Source organism: Pholcus phalangioides, unplaced genomic scaffold (assembly GCF_987345545.1).
Source record: "Pholcus phalangioides strain wild (caught in Gottingen) unplaced genomic scaffold, Ppha-v1.0 ptg000001l_1, whole genome shotgun sequence".
NCBI lineage: Eukaryota > Metazoa > Arthropoda > Arachnida > Araneae > Pholcidae > Pholcus > Pholcus phalangioides.
The window spans coordinates 2125383-2143468 of NW_028301594.1; the positions used below are offsets into that span (position 1 = coordinate 2125383).

General features: G+C 31.1%; 1 protein-coding gene across 1 annotated transcript in view; it reads left to right on the forward strand.

The window, feature by feature from the left end:
• Window positions 1-16494, forward strand: part of LOC149089661 (CD109 antigen-like) — a 36012-nt gene extending 19518 nt beyond the window's left edge. The window contains exons 21-36 of the mRNA XM_089234604.1: window positions 49-153; window positions 1778-1906; window positions 3176-3314; window positions 3834-4010; window positions 6244-6325; window positions 8159-8315; window positions 8416-8478; window positions 8887-9061; window positions 11811-12022; window positions 12161-12310; window positions 13978-14040; window positions 14129-14241; window positions 14390-14558; window positions 14653-14755; window positions 14880-15086; window positions 16372-16494. Of these exons, the coding sequence (XP_089090730.1) occupies window positions 49-153; window positions 1778-1906; window positions 3176-3314; window positions 3834-4010; window positions 6244-6325; window positions 8159-8315; window positions 8416-8478; window positions 8887-9061; window positions 11811-12022; window positions 12161-12310; window positions 13978-14040; window positions 14129-14241; window positions 14390-14558; window positions 14653-14755; window positions 14880-15085 (2043 nt within the window). The 3' untranslated portion in view covers window position 15086; window positions 16372-16494. The remainder of the gene's footprint in view (window positions 1-48; window positions 154-1777; window positions 1907-3175; window positions 3315-3833; window positions 4011-6243; window positions 6326-8158; window positions 8316-8415; window positions 8479-8886; window positions 9062-11810; window positions 12023-12160; window positions 12311-13977; window positions 14041-14128; window positions 14242-14389; window positions 14559-14652; window positions 14756-14879; window positions 15087-16371) is intronic.
• Window positions 16495-18086: the final 1592 nt, after the last annotated feature.

Sequence of the window (18086 nt, forward strand, 5' to 3'; positions counted from 1 at the left end):
AATAACATTTACTACAACATTGAAGATTTTCATTACACAAAATTTCAGGCTGAGGTTGTGATGGATAGCAGAAAAAAGGAATTTGAATTCACTGCTGCTGGAAAGGATACTTCCAATATAAGACGAGAGAACAGCAGGAAAAAAGTTGTATATGTAAGCGTCCAAAATTTTCAAATATGGTAATATGATGTGGTTATTTTAGATACCTTGATTAATCAAATGAATACCAGTTCATGATTAATCAAGTCATTGAAACATTAGGCTGATACCATTTATACTACATTTGTATTTATAAATCACTAATTAATAATATTTACTTCTTAAATTTTAGTTTGTAAAATATTACAGTGAAACTTTGCTACAATGATACACAATTATGTAAAGATAAGTCCCTCCACAACATAATATTTTTTCAAGTCTTATTTGGAAATGCCTATACTCTAATATTAAATTTCTGCCTCTCGATATAACGATAATCCCTCTACAACAGTAGTTATTAACCTTTTTCCCCATCTTGCACCCCCAGTGCAATATGACTTAACTTCTCACACCCCTTCAATAATGTGTTTTTCTATCTGTTAGAATTTTTTTTTTTTCTGTATTACAATATAATTAATTATATTGATATAATGTATGGATAATAAATATAATTAAAGTTATGTGGAATAATAAATATATATAAATAAAATATAAGATAATATAATTAGAATATATGGATGATTCTGTAATTACATTATTAATTATCCATTGATTACGCATTAATTAATTTCTATAAAACTTCTTGTACTCATTATTTCATTCCTTTTTCGGCTATGGTAAATATTTAATATTTTGACTTTTTTCTTAAATTAATTCAAAACACTAAACTAAGAAAAAGTTGCTATTTTTTTTAAGAGTTTCAACTTTTTTTTTAATTGGGAAAAAAAATTCAGTGAATTGCTCTGATTATTAGTGCTCTGATTGCTAGTGTATTATTATTCAGTGTTCTTAGCTTTATTTATTTTAGCTGGAACAATGAAAAACTGTATAAATGTTTGTTTGGCCTTTGATTAAATTTTTCATGTTTTTCTTGAGTCATGACAGGATCAACTTTAAGAGTAGCATGCTAATAACATGAAGTACAAATGTAAACAAACTGTGAAATATTTTATATATTAATAATATTTTTTCCTCGATCGAAATATGGTTCCATGTATATTTTTGAATTATACGTGGTCAAAAAAACTCATTATATCAATTTCTTTTCTCAATTTGTTTTGGTGTTTTGGAAAGAAAATCTTTTAGTGTCATTTCAGTATAAAATATGACTTATATAAGTACAATGATTTTTCATCTAGAAAGAGTTGATTCCTTTTCGGTGTCATTTTTGAGAGCTGCTGAAATTTTAAATATTCAGAAATTTATAAAATTGCACCAAATCGAGGGAATTGGAAATAAAATTTAAAGTAAAAACTATTCAACTTTTCCAAGAATTTATCTGTTGATAGATAACATTATAATCAAAACAAACTACATTTAACCCTTAATTAACCATTTTAGTTATTTATAAAATATACTCTAATTTGTTTAATTGCTAAAAGTTTAAATTAATTTAATTAAATAGTTTAGTTAAATAGTTTAAATTAGTTTAAAAATATGTTAACAGCACCTTTTTTACATTTGTTTTTATACAAAAAAAAAAGTTTCTACACTTTTATATAGGGTGAGAATTGGGGGTTTGTTAATTACTGGTCAAGATATGGAATGATCTCTCATTGCTTTCTTTTTTCTCCACTAGATTCCCCCTTCAGAAGGTGTACCAGTGTCTTTTCTGATAGTTCCATTGAAGGTAGGCCGTATGGACATTAGAGTTGGAGCCACAACTTCTCTTGCCAGAGATTCAGTAACAAAAACATTGGTTGTAGAAGTAAGGACATTAAAAACTGATTTTTAAAAATCGTATGATTTATACTTGGGCTCAAAAGAAGCATGCATAGCTCTGGCTTATATGTTTCAGAATGATTTTATCATTAAAGGTTCATGTGAGGATGTTTCAATGAATTGTAAGAATTGTGGGGGAAGGGAACATGAGAGCAACTATATTTTGAAAAACTCTATCAACATTTTTTGTGCTTTTATGAAAATGTATTTTTAATTTAATTCATTATATAAAACTATCATATGATTGCTAAAAATAATAGTGTGTTATTAAAAGGAATTAAATTATTACTAGATCTCTGTGTGTTATAGATATGTACAGTAAAATTCCTCTTAATGTTCATCCCCTCCCCCTTTTATGGCGAAATAATAATTTCCCTTGTGCAATAAAAGTGTGCATTTCAAACCCCTGATCAATGACCAAAACTCTTCCATGGACAAATTTTTTTGTCCCATTGGTGTCTGCAAAAGAGGGGGGTTGTTCTACTTTTTATACCACATTTCTTGGCCTATCCATTGTGGTCCTTATGTTTTTGATTGTACTCAACATCTTTTCTCAATCAGTGGCATGAAGAGTTTTTGATTAGTTCTCTATGCTCCTGAATTAGTTAAATTATATATATGAATATATTTCATCGTATACATTCCACCATTATATTGATTTTTATTATTTGTACTCATCTGAAAAGCATGCAATGTATATTTCATATAGTTGCACTCCCTGGTGGTGCCAAATGTACTACAAATCATGCGTTTCCAATGTCAAATGCTGACATTGATTCAAATGCCAATCAAGTTTTGTTTCGACATTTGTTTTTTTTTTCTCATATTAGCCATTATAAAAAAAATTTAGTTTAAAAAAACTTTTTTCTTGCAAAATTTGTTTCGTTTTTTTAATGATTTTTTCTTCTGTTTTTAGTTTGCTGTTATTTTGTTCATTACAATGATTTGTTCACATTATAGTTCATTATAAACTTGCAATATATCAACCAATATGGGTCTCTTGAGCCCTTGGTTGGAGGCCTGCAGTGCTTACCTCGCAGATTAAGTTGCAGATTAGATTAAGAAAATGTTAATTTTTTTTTGCTGATAATGATCAGTATTAAAAAAAACCTTTCAAACTCAAGTTCTTGACTCTTTAAAAGTAACAATGGATTTTCATTTGTACATTGTAGCTGTTTTAAAAAAATATTACATACATTTTTCATTTGTTTTATGCTTAATCTGCGCAGTTTATAATTTCATTGTCTTTTTTCAGCCTGAAGGTTCAACTCAGCATTTTAACAGAGCAGTTTTGGTGGATTTCCGAAACTCTGGAAACATTAAAGTTAATGTGTCAACTGTCATACCCAGAAATGCCATTAGAAACTCTGGAAAAATTACACTTTCTGCTACTGGTATGAAAAAAAAGAGGATTTTTGTTTCAAATTGTTGATTATAATCAAGATTATGAGTTAGTACTAAGATTGAATAAATAAGACATCACCTATCTTTTGTGCGTCCATTTTAAAAGTCAGTACGACTGGTTTTTAATGGAGCATATTTTGTATAGAAGAGCAGATCAACTGTGCTCAAGAATATTGAAAAGTCACCAATGAATAAGGCAAATATAAAAAAACTTCTAATGCATTTCGAGACACAGTGTATGTCATCTTCAGAGGAAAAATACTAAAACAACTACTATAAAAAAAATGATAAAAATAACCACTAATTATGCAGATTAGTGGTTAAATTTGGTATTCAACCCAAGTAGGATCCTCGGTCAGTGTCATTAGTGGTTAAATATATTTTCCTCTGAAGATGATACCCACTGTGTGTTGAAATACATTAGGAGTTTTCGTATTTTTCATATATTTGCCTTTATCGTTAATAATTGCTTAACATGTTTTGCACATATTAAAAAACTTTTCTTTCAGGTGATTTAATGGGTCCTAGCCTGAATTCCTTAAATAAGTTACTTTTCATGCCTACTGGATGTGGAGAACAGAATTTGGTAACATTTGTGCCACACATAATTGCACTGCAGTATTTGTCAAGGATCAATAAATTAACTCCTGGATTTCGCCGTAGATCTGTTGCTGCACTTCAAAATGGTATGTGTTGTGTAAAGATGATGTTTTAACTGATAGTCATGTGGGTATTATGATGGCCCAGATTGGATCCTTGCAGGCACATAGTGGTGGCTGGCTGAAGTTGGTTTTCTAGAGCCGCTCTTACTAGATGGCCTAAACTTTGAAAAATCTCTTGTCAAAAGAGCAGACAGACCTTTCATACGATATATACAAACACTATAAATTTATACACAGGCCTCTTTCACCTCTCCTTGAAAGATAGCTGATAGCTTTTCAAATACAAACCATGTGCACCTCAGACACACATAAATGCATTGAAGACACACACACATATCTTATCCATGTGTGGGTTGCTTTCCAGCATGTACCAATTTGTGAGTAATACAGTGAAACCTCGATATAACGATACTCTGCAGACTAAAAGCAAAATATCATTATTGTATCAAGAGAGCGCAGTTTAACACTAGAGTATAGACATTTCCAAATGAGACTTGAAAAATATTGTTGTAGAGGGATTTATTGTTATATTGAGTATCATTGTAGTGAGGTATCACTGTATTTCTGAAGCATGGTTTACGATTGTACTAAGCTAAACTCAAGTAAGCTTTGGATGCAAAGAGTTTGATCCCAGCAACCACGTAGAGTGGAATTATCAGTAAAAACTAGCAGTTTTCATTTAGCTTCTTGGCTCAATGCACTCAATTTTTTGTGGTTACCCAACTTTTCGAAACAAGCTTTCTTTTCTTTACAAATATTGTGCCATAGTATAATTCTGCATTACATATTTGGGCTACCCATCCCAATATTTCAAAATAAATTTATTCCAAATAAGAATGCAAATGTTATAAAAAAATTGACACACAATTATTTCTGAATATCCATTCAAACACTGTGTACTAAAGGCTAAAATCAGTATAATGAAACCAATCCAGATAGTATATGTAATCTTAAAATAAGTTCATTAACCTCTCCAATGTTGTTTTTTCCTCTCTCTCTCTTTCTTTCAGTGAAATCTATTTTTTTTCCTCATCCAAGGATCCATCAAAAGTAGAAACCTTGTTTTAGGAGAAAACAGGGAAAAGAGAAGATTATTTTAGTTAGATTATTATTTTTATATGCTTGCAAGTACATGATTACTTCCACAAACAGGTTTTGGTGATTCAATAACAATAGAGGATGCGGTATATGGAGATTTGGGGGATACATATCTATGAGTAAATATTCATCATTGTAGTAGGTAGCAATTCTCAGCTGATTAACAAGCATTTGTTATCATTTGTTTCCCTTTTTTTGAACAAACATCTTTTTTTTTTAAACAAGAGATTTTGAAACTTTTTACATTAGAGACTGTTTATATAACTTTATAGGTAAAACTGTTGTGTTAGAACGATAGGTTCTCAAGCACCCCCATTATTTTTTGGCATGAGTCTGAGCACACCAGAATTTATTCAAAAATCAGAATTTTTTTTTAGATGAAGCTCAAGCTGAGCCACAGGGTATAAAACACTTCTGATGCCTTTGAATTTAATTTCCTTTACTTAAACTGAGCATTTTAAATTCTAGCACCATGCATAAATCAGCGACGTGGAATGACACATATATCAAATAAAAAATACTAAACGAGAAAATAATTCTCAAGTGTAATATCTTGTCCAAAACTAACTATTGGGTATAATATAATGGACAAATATATTATACCCAATAATCACTATGTAATGCCAAATAAACTGCTACTAAACTATATAATGCCAAATTATCATAGGTGTAAACTTGTGTCCAATCCATGAGCTCACTTAATAGTTGCCACCATCCCGATAATACCTGTAGAAATATTGAATTTACCCTCCCCTCCAATATTTTTTGAGCCCTCCTAATATTTTACATAACTTCACACCTTTGCATATTGTACTTGATATTATTTCTAATTTGATAATGCTCTAGTGATTTTCAAATTCTCTCACTCCATGAAATTATTCTAATATACAACACCTCTAGCAAAGACAAACAGAGAAACAAGAGGGAAAAAAGATCGAGTAAAAAACATGTTTTTATCTATTCTTGCAAAAAGTTCCTACGTTTACTTTCTTATCTCAAATCGACACACACACTTGGCAAACGAAAGAATAGTGTTTTGTATTTCTTCTGACGTAATATTACACCAGAAACATTTCAATGGTTAAAATTATAATTATCACTAGAGCAATATTAATTGGAGCATTGCTTTCCTTGTCATAACCATAATGTTTCCTCATAGGTTATCAGAGGCAACTTACATATAAAAGAAAAGATGGATCATTTAGCACTTTTGGAGAACGAGATCGAAGTGGAAGTACTTGGTAAGAAATTCATTTGTCTGGCATCAGTACAGTGGTGGGAAAATAATGTTGAGACCAGATGGAAAATGATTTTGAAAAGTTAAAGCTCATAGTAAAAATATATATTTAGAGATGAAAAATGTTATGAGAAAAATAATATCAATTTGAAATTTGAAAATTTACAATACTTTTGTAGTAAATATTTACCCTATTCAACTGCATTAGCCGGCATGTTGTAAAAATTGGTTGACACCAGCTTTTTGAATGGGAACCAGAGTCCCACACTTTTCTGAGACTACATTTTTCTGTTGTTCAAATAACAAAGCTACTGGTGTACACCCTTAAGCCAAGTTTTTTTTTAAATAAAAATTGAACCTCTCCCCCCAGGAAAATCCTACTTATGCCTATGCACATAATATTACATGCTTTTAGCAAACTTCTGTCTTATCTTTTTTTATATGTTCATAACAGGCTGGAGAAGGGTCTTTAATTTTGAATACACTGCAGATTTGATAGCGGAATGCTTATGGTTGCACTGATATAATAGATTCTTAAATCATTCACCATTTTCTCTGACCAATTTTTCATTCACTTCTCATTTTATTGCTCTAGAGTACTCTTCTGTCGATTTGTTTAAGAAGACTGCCCCACCCATTGCTTTATACAAATACAACGCCACAACAGGCAAAATGCCCAACGAGGTGGCTGAGAAAAAGATGCCCATAACAAATATGGATGTCATATATTTCAAAAATACAGCAACCCAATTAAAAACTTAAATTATAAACAATATATACACATGGTAAAATATTATACAATGCCCATAATGTATTTATGGTTGTCTATTCTAAATATGGATAGCTTCTCAATTTACCCCAACATGTTTATCGTATTTCTTTTTAAACGTGTCAATTGTGTTACAATTTACTACCTCCGGGGGTAAGCTATTCCATTTATTAACAACCCTATTAGAGAAAAATTCCCAGCGACACCATAACCTCACATTGCCCCTTACCAATCGATACTGGTGTCCCCTTGTAAAAGCAGTCGATTGGCAGTGTACTAAAAGTTCATGGTCCATCTTATCCATTTATTCTTTATTCTTAAGATAGCATACTGTTCTTCAAGAAATTGTTAACCATTATCATAGATCTATTAATATTCTTCCCAACTGCACTTTGTTTAATCTGACATAGCATTTTGCCTTCATCTTATCTAAAAAAATTAAACTTCACAAGAGAAAATCCACTTCAAATGATTTGTGAAGCTCCTTAATATAATGGTAAAGCATTAAATTATGCAAATAAGGTAAAAAACTGGCCTCAATGTTTTTTTCTATTCCATTCAGAATGAAAAAAAAACAATTTACTTAAAAAGTGTGAATTTTTGAAAGAGTTTTTCAGATATTATTCCTCATCATTTATATACATTATATTATATTCATTTATTTTATCAGAACTGTTTGCCAATATTTATATTGTGTTCATGGATGTATGAAAATCTTGATGGAAGGAAATCATTTCAAGTATTACATAAGGGTTTTCAACTGGTTGTGCTGTAAACATTTTTGAAGGAAATTAGTTAACTTTTATTTTTGTTAACGCCTTTCCAAAGTACAATAAGTTCAGTCATTGTTAACATAAACCTGTTATTACAATCAAGGCAGCTATAATATTTTTGTTTGTAAGTCGTGGATTTTAGGTATATCTGCTCCTTGTATCTTCCTACTGATGTAATTTTGATACTATTATTTCGTAAGTATAACTAATGTAACTTTGTAATTTTAAATACCTGACAGCTTAATTTGTTGTTTCTTTAGTTCCTGAATCATTTTGATGGATTTAATTTCTGTAGGTTGACAGCCTATGCTGTAAAATCTCTTCACCAAGCTCGATCATATATTGATGTTGATTCTGATGTAATCAATAGAGGTTTGGAATGGATTATAAAACAGCAAAATTCTGATGGCTCATTTGAAGAACCTGGTGAAGTGCACCACAAAGCATTGCAGGTAGGTTAGGTCAATGATTAAAAATAAAAAGACACTTTGAAATGTTACATATCACTGTGTGGGTACTGAAATAAATTATGTATTTTCAAATATGTTACAGGGTGGAGAAGCAAATGGAGCAGCTCTAACAGCTTTTGTTTTGATGGCATTTCTGGAAACTCAGGTATATATTCTGGTCATTTTTACCCATTTTATTTAGCTAAAATAATTTGTAAGAAAAGTCTCCAGAAGTTTCTTTTGCGTAGTCATGACTTAAAGTATTGCAAATACATTTGCAAGGATTATTGTGGAATAACAGCAAAATTGATTGTTGTCTTCATATATCTAATATCTAATCACTGATTTGGTGAAAATTTTGTTTGAAAGAGCAAATCAAGAATAATTTTTTTCTTTTCAAATTACACTATTTTTGGATTTTTTGAAAATTTTATCACAACATTCATGCTGTATCAATGCTACTAAAATTTATATGTCTGTATAATATTATTTATACTTGTCTGTATAAATAAATTTATTGCATAACTTTTCACATACATGGGGGAAAACTATTTCTTTGCTCTTCATTGTGTAGGAGGGCTACAGATATCAACAAGAAATTGGTCTTGCACAAAGATATATTGAAAGAGAGCTTTCATCTTCATCAAGTCCATATGTAGTCTCCATTGTGACATATGCACTTCACATTGCAAACAGTCCATCAAGAGATAGAGGCTATCAAATGTTGCTTAATCTTGCTGAGAGGAAAGGTAATGAAAATATTTTTGCATACTGTGATTAAATAGCTCAGATTTTTTTACATACATTTAATGTAATTTTTTCTTTCTATAAATATATAAATTTTTACACTGATAAACAACTAAAATTAGCTTTCCTTCGTTAAATTAATGCACTTAGTGTTAATGTATAAAAGAGTTATTGCACTCAACCGTAATTCACTACATGAGTCCCCCTATGATCTACGTCAATGTTTTTCAATCTTTTTTTTATCTTGCGACACACTTGAACTTAAAGTTGAACTACCACAGCACACTTTAACTGTGATTTAAAAAAAAATACAGTTTCAATGATTTAATTAATACATGAACAATTTATTGTAATTAAAATTTCTCAAACAAAGCTTAATCAGATATCTTAGCTTGAAAATTTTATGCAATATCTTCATTTTTGCAAAGTCTAACTTTTGGCATGCATAGGCTTAAGTTTTCTACTAAGTATCTCAGCTATGATTGGTTTTTATTCTTAATGGCAGTGTGAAGCCAAAAAAAAAAATTTATTTGTGTGAATGCATGGGCGTAAAGTTATTGGAAATATTGAGTTTGGGGGCCTTAAACCCAACATTTCTATAGATATTATAGAGATAGTGGCAAATATATATATTGAGGCTCTGGCTCATTGGGCTGGATACAAGTTAACACCTATGCACAAATGTGAAGTTAAGAACAGATAAATATTATGCTTTTTTAACTTAACCCCTTTTTACGTACAAACTGCTGACGATAAATTTGAATGATCTATATTAGACGTATAGGTGATAAATGTGGTAGCCTTGTTTCACGTGAAAAGAAAGAAATAAGGATGGAGAGGAACAGTACAGAGATAATTGGATAAGAGTATTAGTACAGTGCTTAGCTTTTCATCCTCACCTACAAACTTGTTTAATAGTTTTTACTTTTTCTCACTTCTATGTGCAGTATGTAATAGAAGGATTAGTTCTGAGAAAGTTACACACACACACATTATATGTAAGACTTTGTCAACAGAATAAATCTGTTGGTAGAGTTTTGGCATACACCTGCCTATAATCCAAGTATTACTTGTTTAAAAACATCTGAATTTTTTAGTGCCGTTAGAGATCACAGCAGATATTTTTGCGAGAGGTTCAAATATAGATAAATATTTAAAAAATATATATTTTTTTAAGATTACAGATGGCATAGGTCTACAAGTAGAGGAATCTGCATTTTTTTTTTTCTAAATAAACGTGACCAGTGACCCTTTCCATTCCTTTGTATGTGTAGATTATATGCCCCAATGGATTTTCAATATTTCATTGTTTCTTCATTTTGACATCATGCACATGTGTTATGTCCAAGCATTTCTCTTATACAGGGTAATTCAAAACTCAATGTACAAACTTTTAGGGGAGGTAGAAAACACAAACACAAAACAGAATCACATAGGAATGTATCACAATTTTTTATCTTTTTTTTGTGTGTATAACTGTGAATGGTAAGAACTTTGAGCACTTGCTGTGTAACTTAACATATACATTTACTACTCTACCAAACACCAACACCGGCCATATCACTATATTGCAATTTACTGCCATTAATGAGATGGGTTGGAAATGAAGGCGCTGTCTATTGGTGGTCACCTCAAGTTCATTAGGGAAAATATCTCTTATCTATATCCTCCCTTGGGTTCGAACCCAGGACCGTGACCACAACCTTCCGGTAATAGACGAGCATCTTACCATCACGTCACTTGAGCGCCCATGTACACTTACTGTCTTTGTGAAAAGTATACCTAAATAAAGTGTTTTTCACCCATTATTGGCTTGTCATTTCTGTGTCCTTGTTTATCCTCCAGCTGATCTGGTTTGGGTTTCCGGTCATACATTCCTATGTGATTCAGTTTTATTTGTGTTTCCTACCTCTCCTAAAAGTTTGTACATTGAGTTTTGAATCACCCTGTATTGCATTTGCCTTATGTCTTCGCTCATTCACACAAAGCTGTGAGCTTATTTTTGAAATAAATAACATAAAATACCAATTTGTGGAAAATCCCTTAATCATCCAGGTACTTTCAGCCAGTAACATAAATTACAGCTCACAATATCGCGTACATCTTTCTGAATTTTAATGACATTTAACTAGAATTTTAATATAAGTTGCATTATATGTATCTAGCAACAAAATTAAGTAAATATTTCCTGTGCATGTGCAATTAAAAATTATTTACTAAAAATACTCTTACCTCCTTGAATAAGGAATTATCGAATTTTAAATTTCTATAAATGGTATCTCATGTATAGTGCCAGATATTCTGGGAATTTCATAAAAATTAGTTGAAAACTCTACATGTTATAAGCAAAAAAACATGCAATAAAAATTGGAATTTTTATAGAAAACATATATATTCGTGCATATACATGCTATTCCCATGAAAATGCACACATATCGAGCAAAGTCAGTACAATATTGTGCGAAAGTTACAAATCATTTGCAGTTTTTTATCGTACAGGGTTGTACCAAAAGCTATTTTTCCTTATTTAATTTTTTATTGTTCCTTTAAATTCTTTCGTGACTATATTTTCACTAGAAATGGTGAGTGCATGATTTACCCAGTATTTTTCTAGAAATTCCAGAAAATGTCTAAACTCCAAAAGGACACAGACTTTTGACAATATAGTGTATTATCTGATTAGTATTATAAGAAAAAACATCAGTGCACCATAATATTATAAAATAATTTCACTTCAATTCTGAATTTTAGATGAACTCATGTTTTGGAGTAATCATGAAAATCAAGTGAATACATCCGATAAACAATCAGACTATTTTTTCCTTGCACCTTCTCTTGATGTCGAAGCAACTTCTTATGCATTGCTTACATTTGCTCAACGATTTGATATTGAATCAAGTATTCCTGCTTTGAAGTGGTTGATACAGAACCAGAATGAGAATGGAGGCTTCTCATCCTCACAGGTATGATTCAGTTGGACAATAATAACACAATAGTTAGTAATTGAGTATTTATTTGAGGTTTTAATTTGTTAATGGTCATTGATGAGGCTATCGATGCCTATTTCGTAATTTTAATACAGTTTTGTTTTATGGTCTTAGGATACTGTTGTGGCATTACTTGCTATCAGCCAGGTGGCACCACTCATGCTATCACTCACGACAGACATCAATGTGAAATACAACTACCAAGAAACACAAAATGTCATGAGGGTTGTAAATGCCAATGCAATGGATATGCAGGAAATTGATGTGAGTGTATTTTCATATGTTTTTGGTTAAACGTACGTTAAGCTTTACTGATTAGTATGCTCATGCAGGAGTATCTCATCTTTTAAGTAATTAAAGTTGTAAAAGAAATATTGGTTAAAGATGCAAAAGTTCATGAACAAAAACGTTAACAACCATAAAATGTCTGAGAAAAAAAATTCATTCAATAAAATAAAGATCAGTTGCTGTGAATAAAGCTGAAGCTGACTATTGAACTGTACAAAAAAATGTTAATTCATCTTATGAGCAAAATAACTTTTATTCTGCACACAATATTTTATACTACTCTCTGCTAATTGATTATATGAGGAATAGATCTTATTGATTTATATGGGTGAATCAATAAGATCTTGATTATTTTATGTACAAGAGGTAGATTTGTGATAAATCATTTTTAGTATACAAGTATTTTTGTGAAACACATGTGACTGAAGCTTATTTTATTCTGCATAGAATACACTGTACTAAGCTTTGCTGATTAATTTTTATACAATTATTCATGTTTTGTCAAATGGAAAAAATCAATGACCTCGTTATTTCACATAAAAAAATCAGCTGAGAAATTTTTCTAAGATGCTTATAAAGGCTAATTTACAATAGTTAAGTAATTAGCTAAATTTTGTGGCATCAAGTGCTCAAAAAAGAAACTGTTCCAATGTAAGTAATAAAGCAGTGAATGCTTATTGAATAATAAAAGGCTACGCCCACTGGCACATGCATCTAGTGCATACTTGACCCTTTACCAGCCAAATTATGATTTAAATTGATTTTCAAAATTTTTTCCTGTTATTTTTCCTTCTGGTTCTTCTTTACAGATATCAACCAAAAAATTCATGAAAAATGTTTTTTAGACATGCCCTTGTCCTTAGAAACAACACTAAAATTAAAAACAAAAAAAAATTAAATTTCATTCTTCCTTTGAAATAGATGATTTCAAAAAATTAAATTTATGACATAAGTACTGAAATGAGTGAAATTTTTTAAGTTAAGTTTGGCATCTCACACGTTCAGGGAAAAAAAAACAAGTGCTTTCATACAAGATTCATTAAAAGACTAGTTATTTGTGGAGATGTAGATTACAAGGATGAAAATTCATCTCTGCCTTATTCCTCGCTTGCCGGAGGAGAGCACTCGTCCAGCAATCAATAACCAGAATCTCTACAAATAACCAGTCTTTCAATGAATCTTGTATTAATAAGTGGAGAGGACATTTCTATATGCAAGTGTTTTTATGTGCAATAAACATTTTTTTCTAATTATTAAAAGGTTAATTGAAAAAGTAGATTGGTTTCTATTTCTCTTGTCTATACCTAACCTCTTAGTCACTTACCAACCAAACCATGGAAATGGCCCTTAACATCTGCATATATTTTAAAGTACTTGACAACTTGAAATTTAGTCAACTACTAAAATACTTGACCTGTGTAAGTGGGCCTTCACGTACAGGAATAAATTAATCCCATAAGTTGAGGTAAAAACTGTAAATAAAATTCTGACTTTTTGTGGATGTTTTAGCTAACTCTTTTTCACAAAAGCATGATTTATCATTAAAAAATATGACAATTCAGTTTTTTTACTGAATTGAAGTAATTTGAAAAAAATTGTTTGTAATCATTTACTCTTGAGATTTTCATTCTTATGCATTCTAGATTCCACCAGAGGCAAGATTTGTAGAACTAGAAATAAGTGGCTCAGGTGTTGGAATAATTCAAGTGAGTTTTATCACAAAATTTCATCATTTTTACTGAATGAAGCCAGAAAAAAAAGGGGAATACAAATTGAAACTATTTTTTCTAATAGGTTTCTTGGGCTTTCAATATTGCCGTCTCTGGTGAAGCCCCAACATTCTATCTGAATGCTCTCCTGGATAAAACATCTACAGCCAGCTATTTGCAACTCAGCATATGCACTTAGTATGCCTTTGTTATAATTTTGTGTCAATGATGAAATTTTTTATTTGAAGAGATGTATTTTTACTGATTACTGAATGTACAAGTAAGATACTCAATACCATATTTTATTGCCCATGATAAACATTTGCATGAGTATTTCTATTTTCAGCCAAAGAGAACGTAAAGAAGTAACAAGTAATATGGCTGTTATGGAAGTTGGCCTACCATCTGGGTATGTTGCTGACGTTGATGCTCTTCCCAGCATACTGCAGATACCCAAAGTGAAAAGAGTTGACACAGCGGAAGAAGACACAAATGTGGTCATTTACTTTGACAGGGTTTGTACATGACATGGTTCACAATTAGACCTCACATGGCAAATAAATGTGTTTATCTAATGTTCTATCATTGATCCAAATTTTATTTCCTCAGCTCGATAAGGAAGAATCATGTGTGACAGTACCTGCACATAGAACTCACAAAGTAGCCCATCAAAGGAGAGCTCCTGTTCGTGTTTATGACTATTACAATCAAGGTAAATTTCTAACAATCTGAGTTCAAGAATTTTTTTGGCTTTTCAGTAGCATTTTATAAAAAATTGAATTATGATGAAAAAACTGAGAATTTTGAGTTTAAATAAGCTTGTGTTTTTATTGCAGCCCAAAGTTCAAGAATGTTTTACCGTCCTCACAAAACTGTTCTCTGTGACATCTGTGATTACAATGATTGTGGGGAAGAATGTTTCAAAATCACAACTAGCCAAGGGTCACCACTGGAAGGAAGCAGGGCCACTCATCTTCAAGATCCATCTTTTTGTTTGACATTCATTGCATTGTTCATGCATGAATTTTTCCGAAGACTGTGAAGTAAGTAAAGCAATAAAATACTGGATTATAAAGTCATAATTTTAAAACTAATTAAACACATTCTTAAATGCAAATCTTTAATCTTCTGTGTGAAATGAATTTTCTTCCCTGCATTTTTTGTGTTGAGAATCCAACTAGCATTTTAAAAAATAAATACATAATATCTTTTGATTTTCTGTTATTTCAACTCTTTGGTACTGAATTTAGCTTCAATGAAGAAATAAAACAAAAAAGCATCTTAAGTAAGAATGCAAAGTTTGGTTATTCTATAATATGCTTATAAATTGCAAGATGTGAAATATCTAAAGAAAAGAAGTTGCAATGCTGATTGGTTTGCAATCAAAGAGTCATTACATTTTAATTGAATTGGCAGTCTGAAGAAGGCAACAAAAACCACATAATAATAGATTAACCTAATCTGATTAGTGGATAAATTACTACCAACAGCCTACTGATGTCATGAAAACCAAAACAAGATCGTCCTCATTAATGTGACAAATTTTAGACATAATTTGTTCTTTGTAAAAAACTAAATCTTTAGATCAATTCCCCTTTTCAATCATTATGTGCATTTTATTATCTTCCAAATGCTATTTTTAGTATAAGATTACTTAATTCCCTTTGCTTCATTTTACTGGCAAACCACTGATCCTAGAGGCATTCCTTTGATCAGAAAAGTATCCGAATAATGTGTAGAACTCAGATACGTCATTTGTATTGCAAAGGGTATATATATAGTTATTAAAAAAAATTAAACTTTTTATACAAACACAGTGTCCTCAAAAACCCAATTAGAAAGTTGTTACCCTGTCTTTAGTGATGTCAAAAAAAAAAATCCACGTTTCTAAGTGCAAATATTCGCTGAGATATTTGATTTCAAAAATCGGAGAAAAATTGGGAAGAACAAAAAATAACAGACAACGCTTCTTTCCCCAACTCTCCTCCGATTTTTTTTAATACTAATATCTCTGCAAATAATTGCACTTAAAAATATAGAATTTTCTTTGTTGGTCTCAGGAGAGACACTGCAACAACTTTATAATTTGGTTAATTTTTTTATTTTTATAACTATACAACCCCTTGCAACATGAATGACCATATCTGAGTCCTACACGTTATTTGGGTACTTTTTCTTACTAGAAGTATGCCTCTGGGATCAACGGTTCGCCAGTAAAATACAGCAAGGGGTATTAAGTAATCACCCTGTATACATCAAGTGACTCCTTAATTATTTAATTGTAACTTATTTTTTATCACTATACATTTACCTTTTTTTTCATCACAGAGCAAGATGACTGCAAATGGATTGGAGCTTTCATTCATTTTGTGCAATATCAAATCATATTTTGTGTGTGCCATTCTGGTTGTTTCAAAAATGAAAAACATTCAATTATTCAGATTGTTTGTCAAAAAAAAAAAAAAAATTAACCTTAGATAACAAAGAACGTGTATTCAAGCTTTTCTTTTTATGTCATGGGGCATCATCCTCCCAAAATTTGTGTCATGTTTGTCAGTAAAGATTGTATATAACGAAGGAATACTCAATGAAGAGTCGAAATGCTATTGAACTTGTGCAGTAATTTGTATGTGCACCAGTGATTGTCAAGCTCATAATTTTTTTTAAATACTCAGTGATAAGATTTTCAAAGCTCTACTTGATAGGACTACAGCAAATTTTTTAAAACCCATGATGCTAAAACCAATGTTTTTTGAAAAACGGTGAAATGAATTGTTTATGTACATTTCTATACTTCATTGTTTGGGAATCGGATAACCAAAGAAAACATTCCAAGTCATTGTTAAGGCCTATGAACTACCATTGTTGCCTGACCATTTTCCGCCCAACTCCGAAATTCTAAAGTAGCCTATCATTGAAGTTGGATCCTGTTTAGTGGAGATAAAATTTGATGGAGATCTGCCTAAAATTGTAGATTTGTATGAAGAACACACAGACATAAAAATCAATTTTATTATATAAAGATATATAGGGAATTCTACATTCATGGGTCAAACTTTAGGAAGTGATATATGACAACTAAACAAGTATTTTGGTCATAGAATGAGTGATTGAATCATGATAGCAAAGGTATTGGGAGTGGGGGGTGTTTTTAGAAAGTGCTCAACAGCAAATACTGGTTCCAACATAATGAATGGGGATGCCCATTCCTGCAAGGCAATTCTAAATTATTCAAACACTACATTTATGCTTTAATGCATTAGCTATGTGCAGTTCATTATATGGCACCCATCTCCCACCATATCTTTTCTCTCTCGACTTTCATTTGTGGATCCATCTCTTGGGTATGGTGTATGTGATTCCTATCGACACCCTTGAGGTGTCATAGGAATCACCAAATTTTGTGCCATTAAAGTCTTGCCAATGCATTTTATCACACAGTTTGCACTTCAAACTTTCATACTCGACCACACATTCTACGATGAAAAATGCTTATTTAGGTGTGTTCTATAAGTCCTCAAAGTTTGTCCCATTAATTCTGAATCACCCGGTATATGAGTGTGCACCGAAATATAATTTTTCCCCCTTTAATTCAATAGAGTAACTGTGAAAATCATTTTGTGTGTCATGCATGCTGTAGATTACGGACACATGGTATAACGTGCCCTTGTGCCATAGAAGTTTGAAATATAATAACGCATTATATTACTGTTTATGTACGTATAGAAATTTTGTATATTTAATACACATTTATTTTTAGTGTCATGTAATGTGTCATTCTATAAGTCAATAATGAATCAAACTTTTTTTGAGCTGGAACAAGTGTGTGAATTCATAAAAATGCCACAATATTTTCAGTTCTTACATCATTATTGTGTCAAATATTAATTTTCATTAATAATGTGCATAGAAAAAAACAGTTTTTTCACAAAGTTTCAAGTACTGTATTCCATGTTATGAAAGAGAAAAGTTCCTGTATAACGCACTTTATAATTTTTCCATATTTTTTGCTACCTAGTGTTTAGCATTATAATACTCAACTA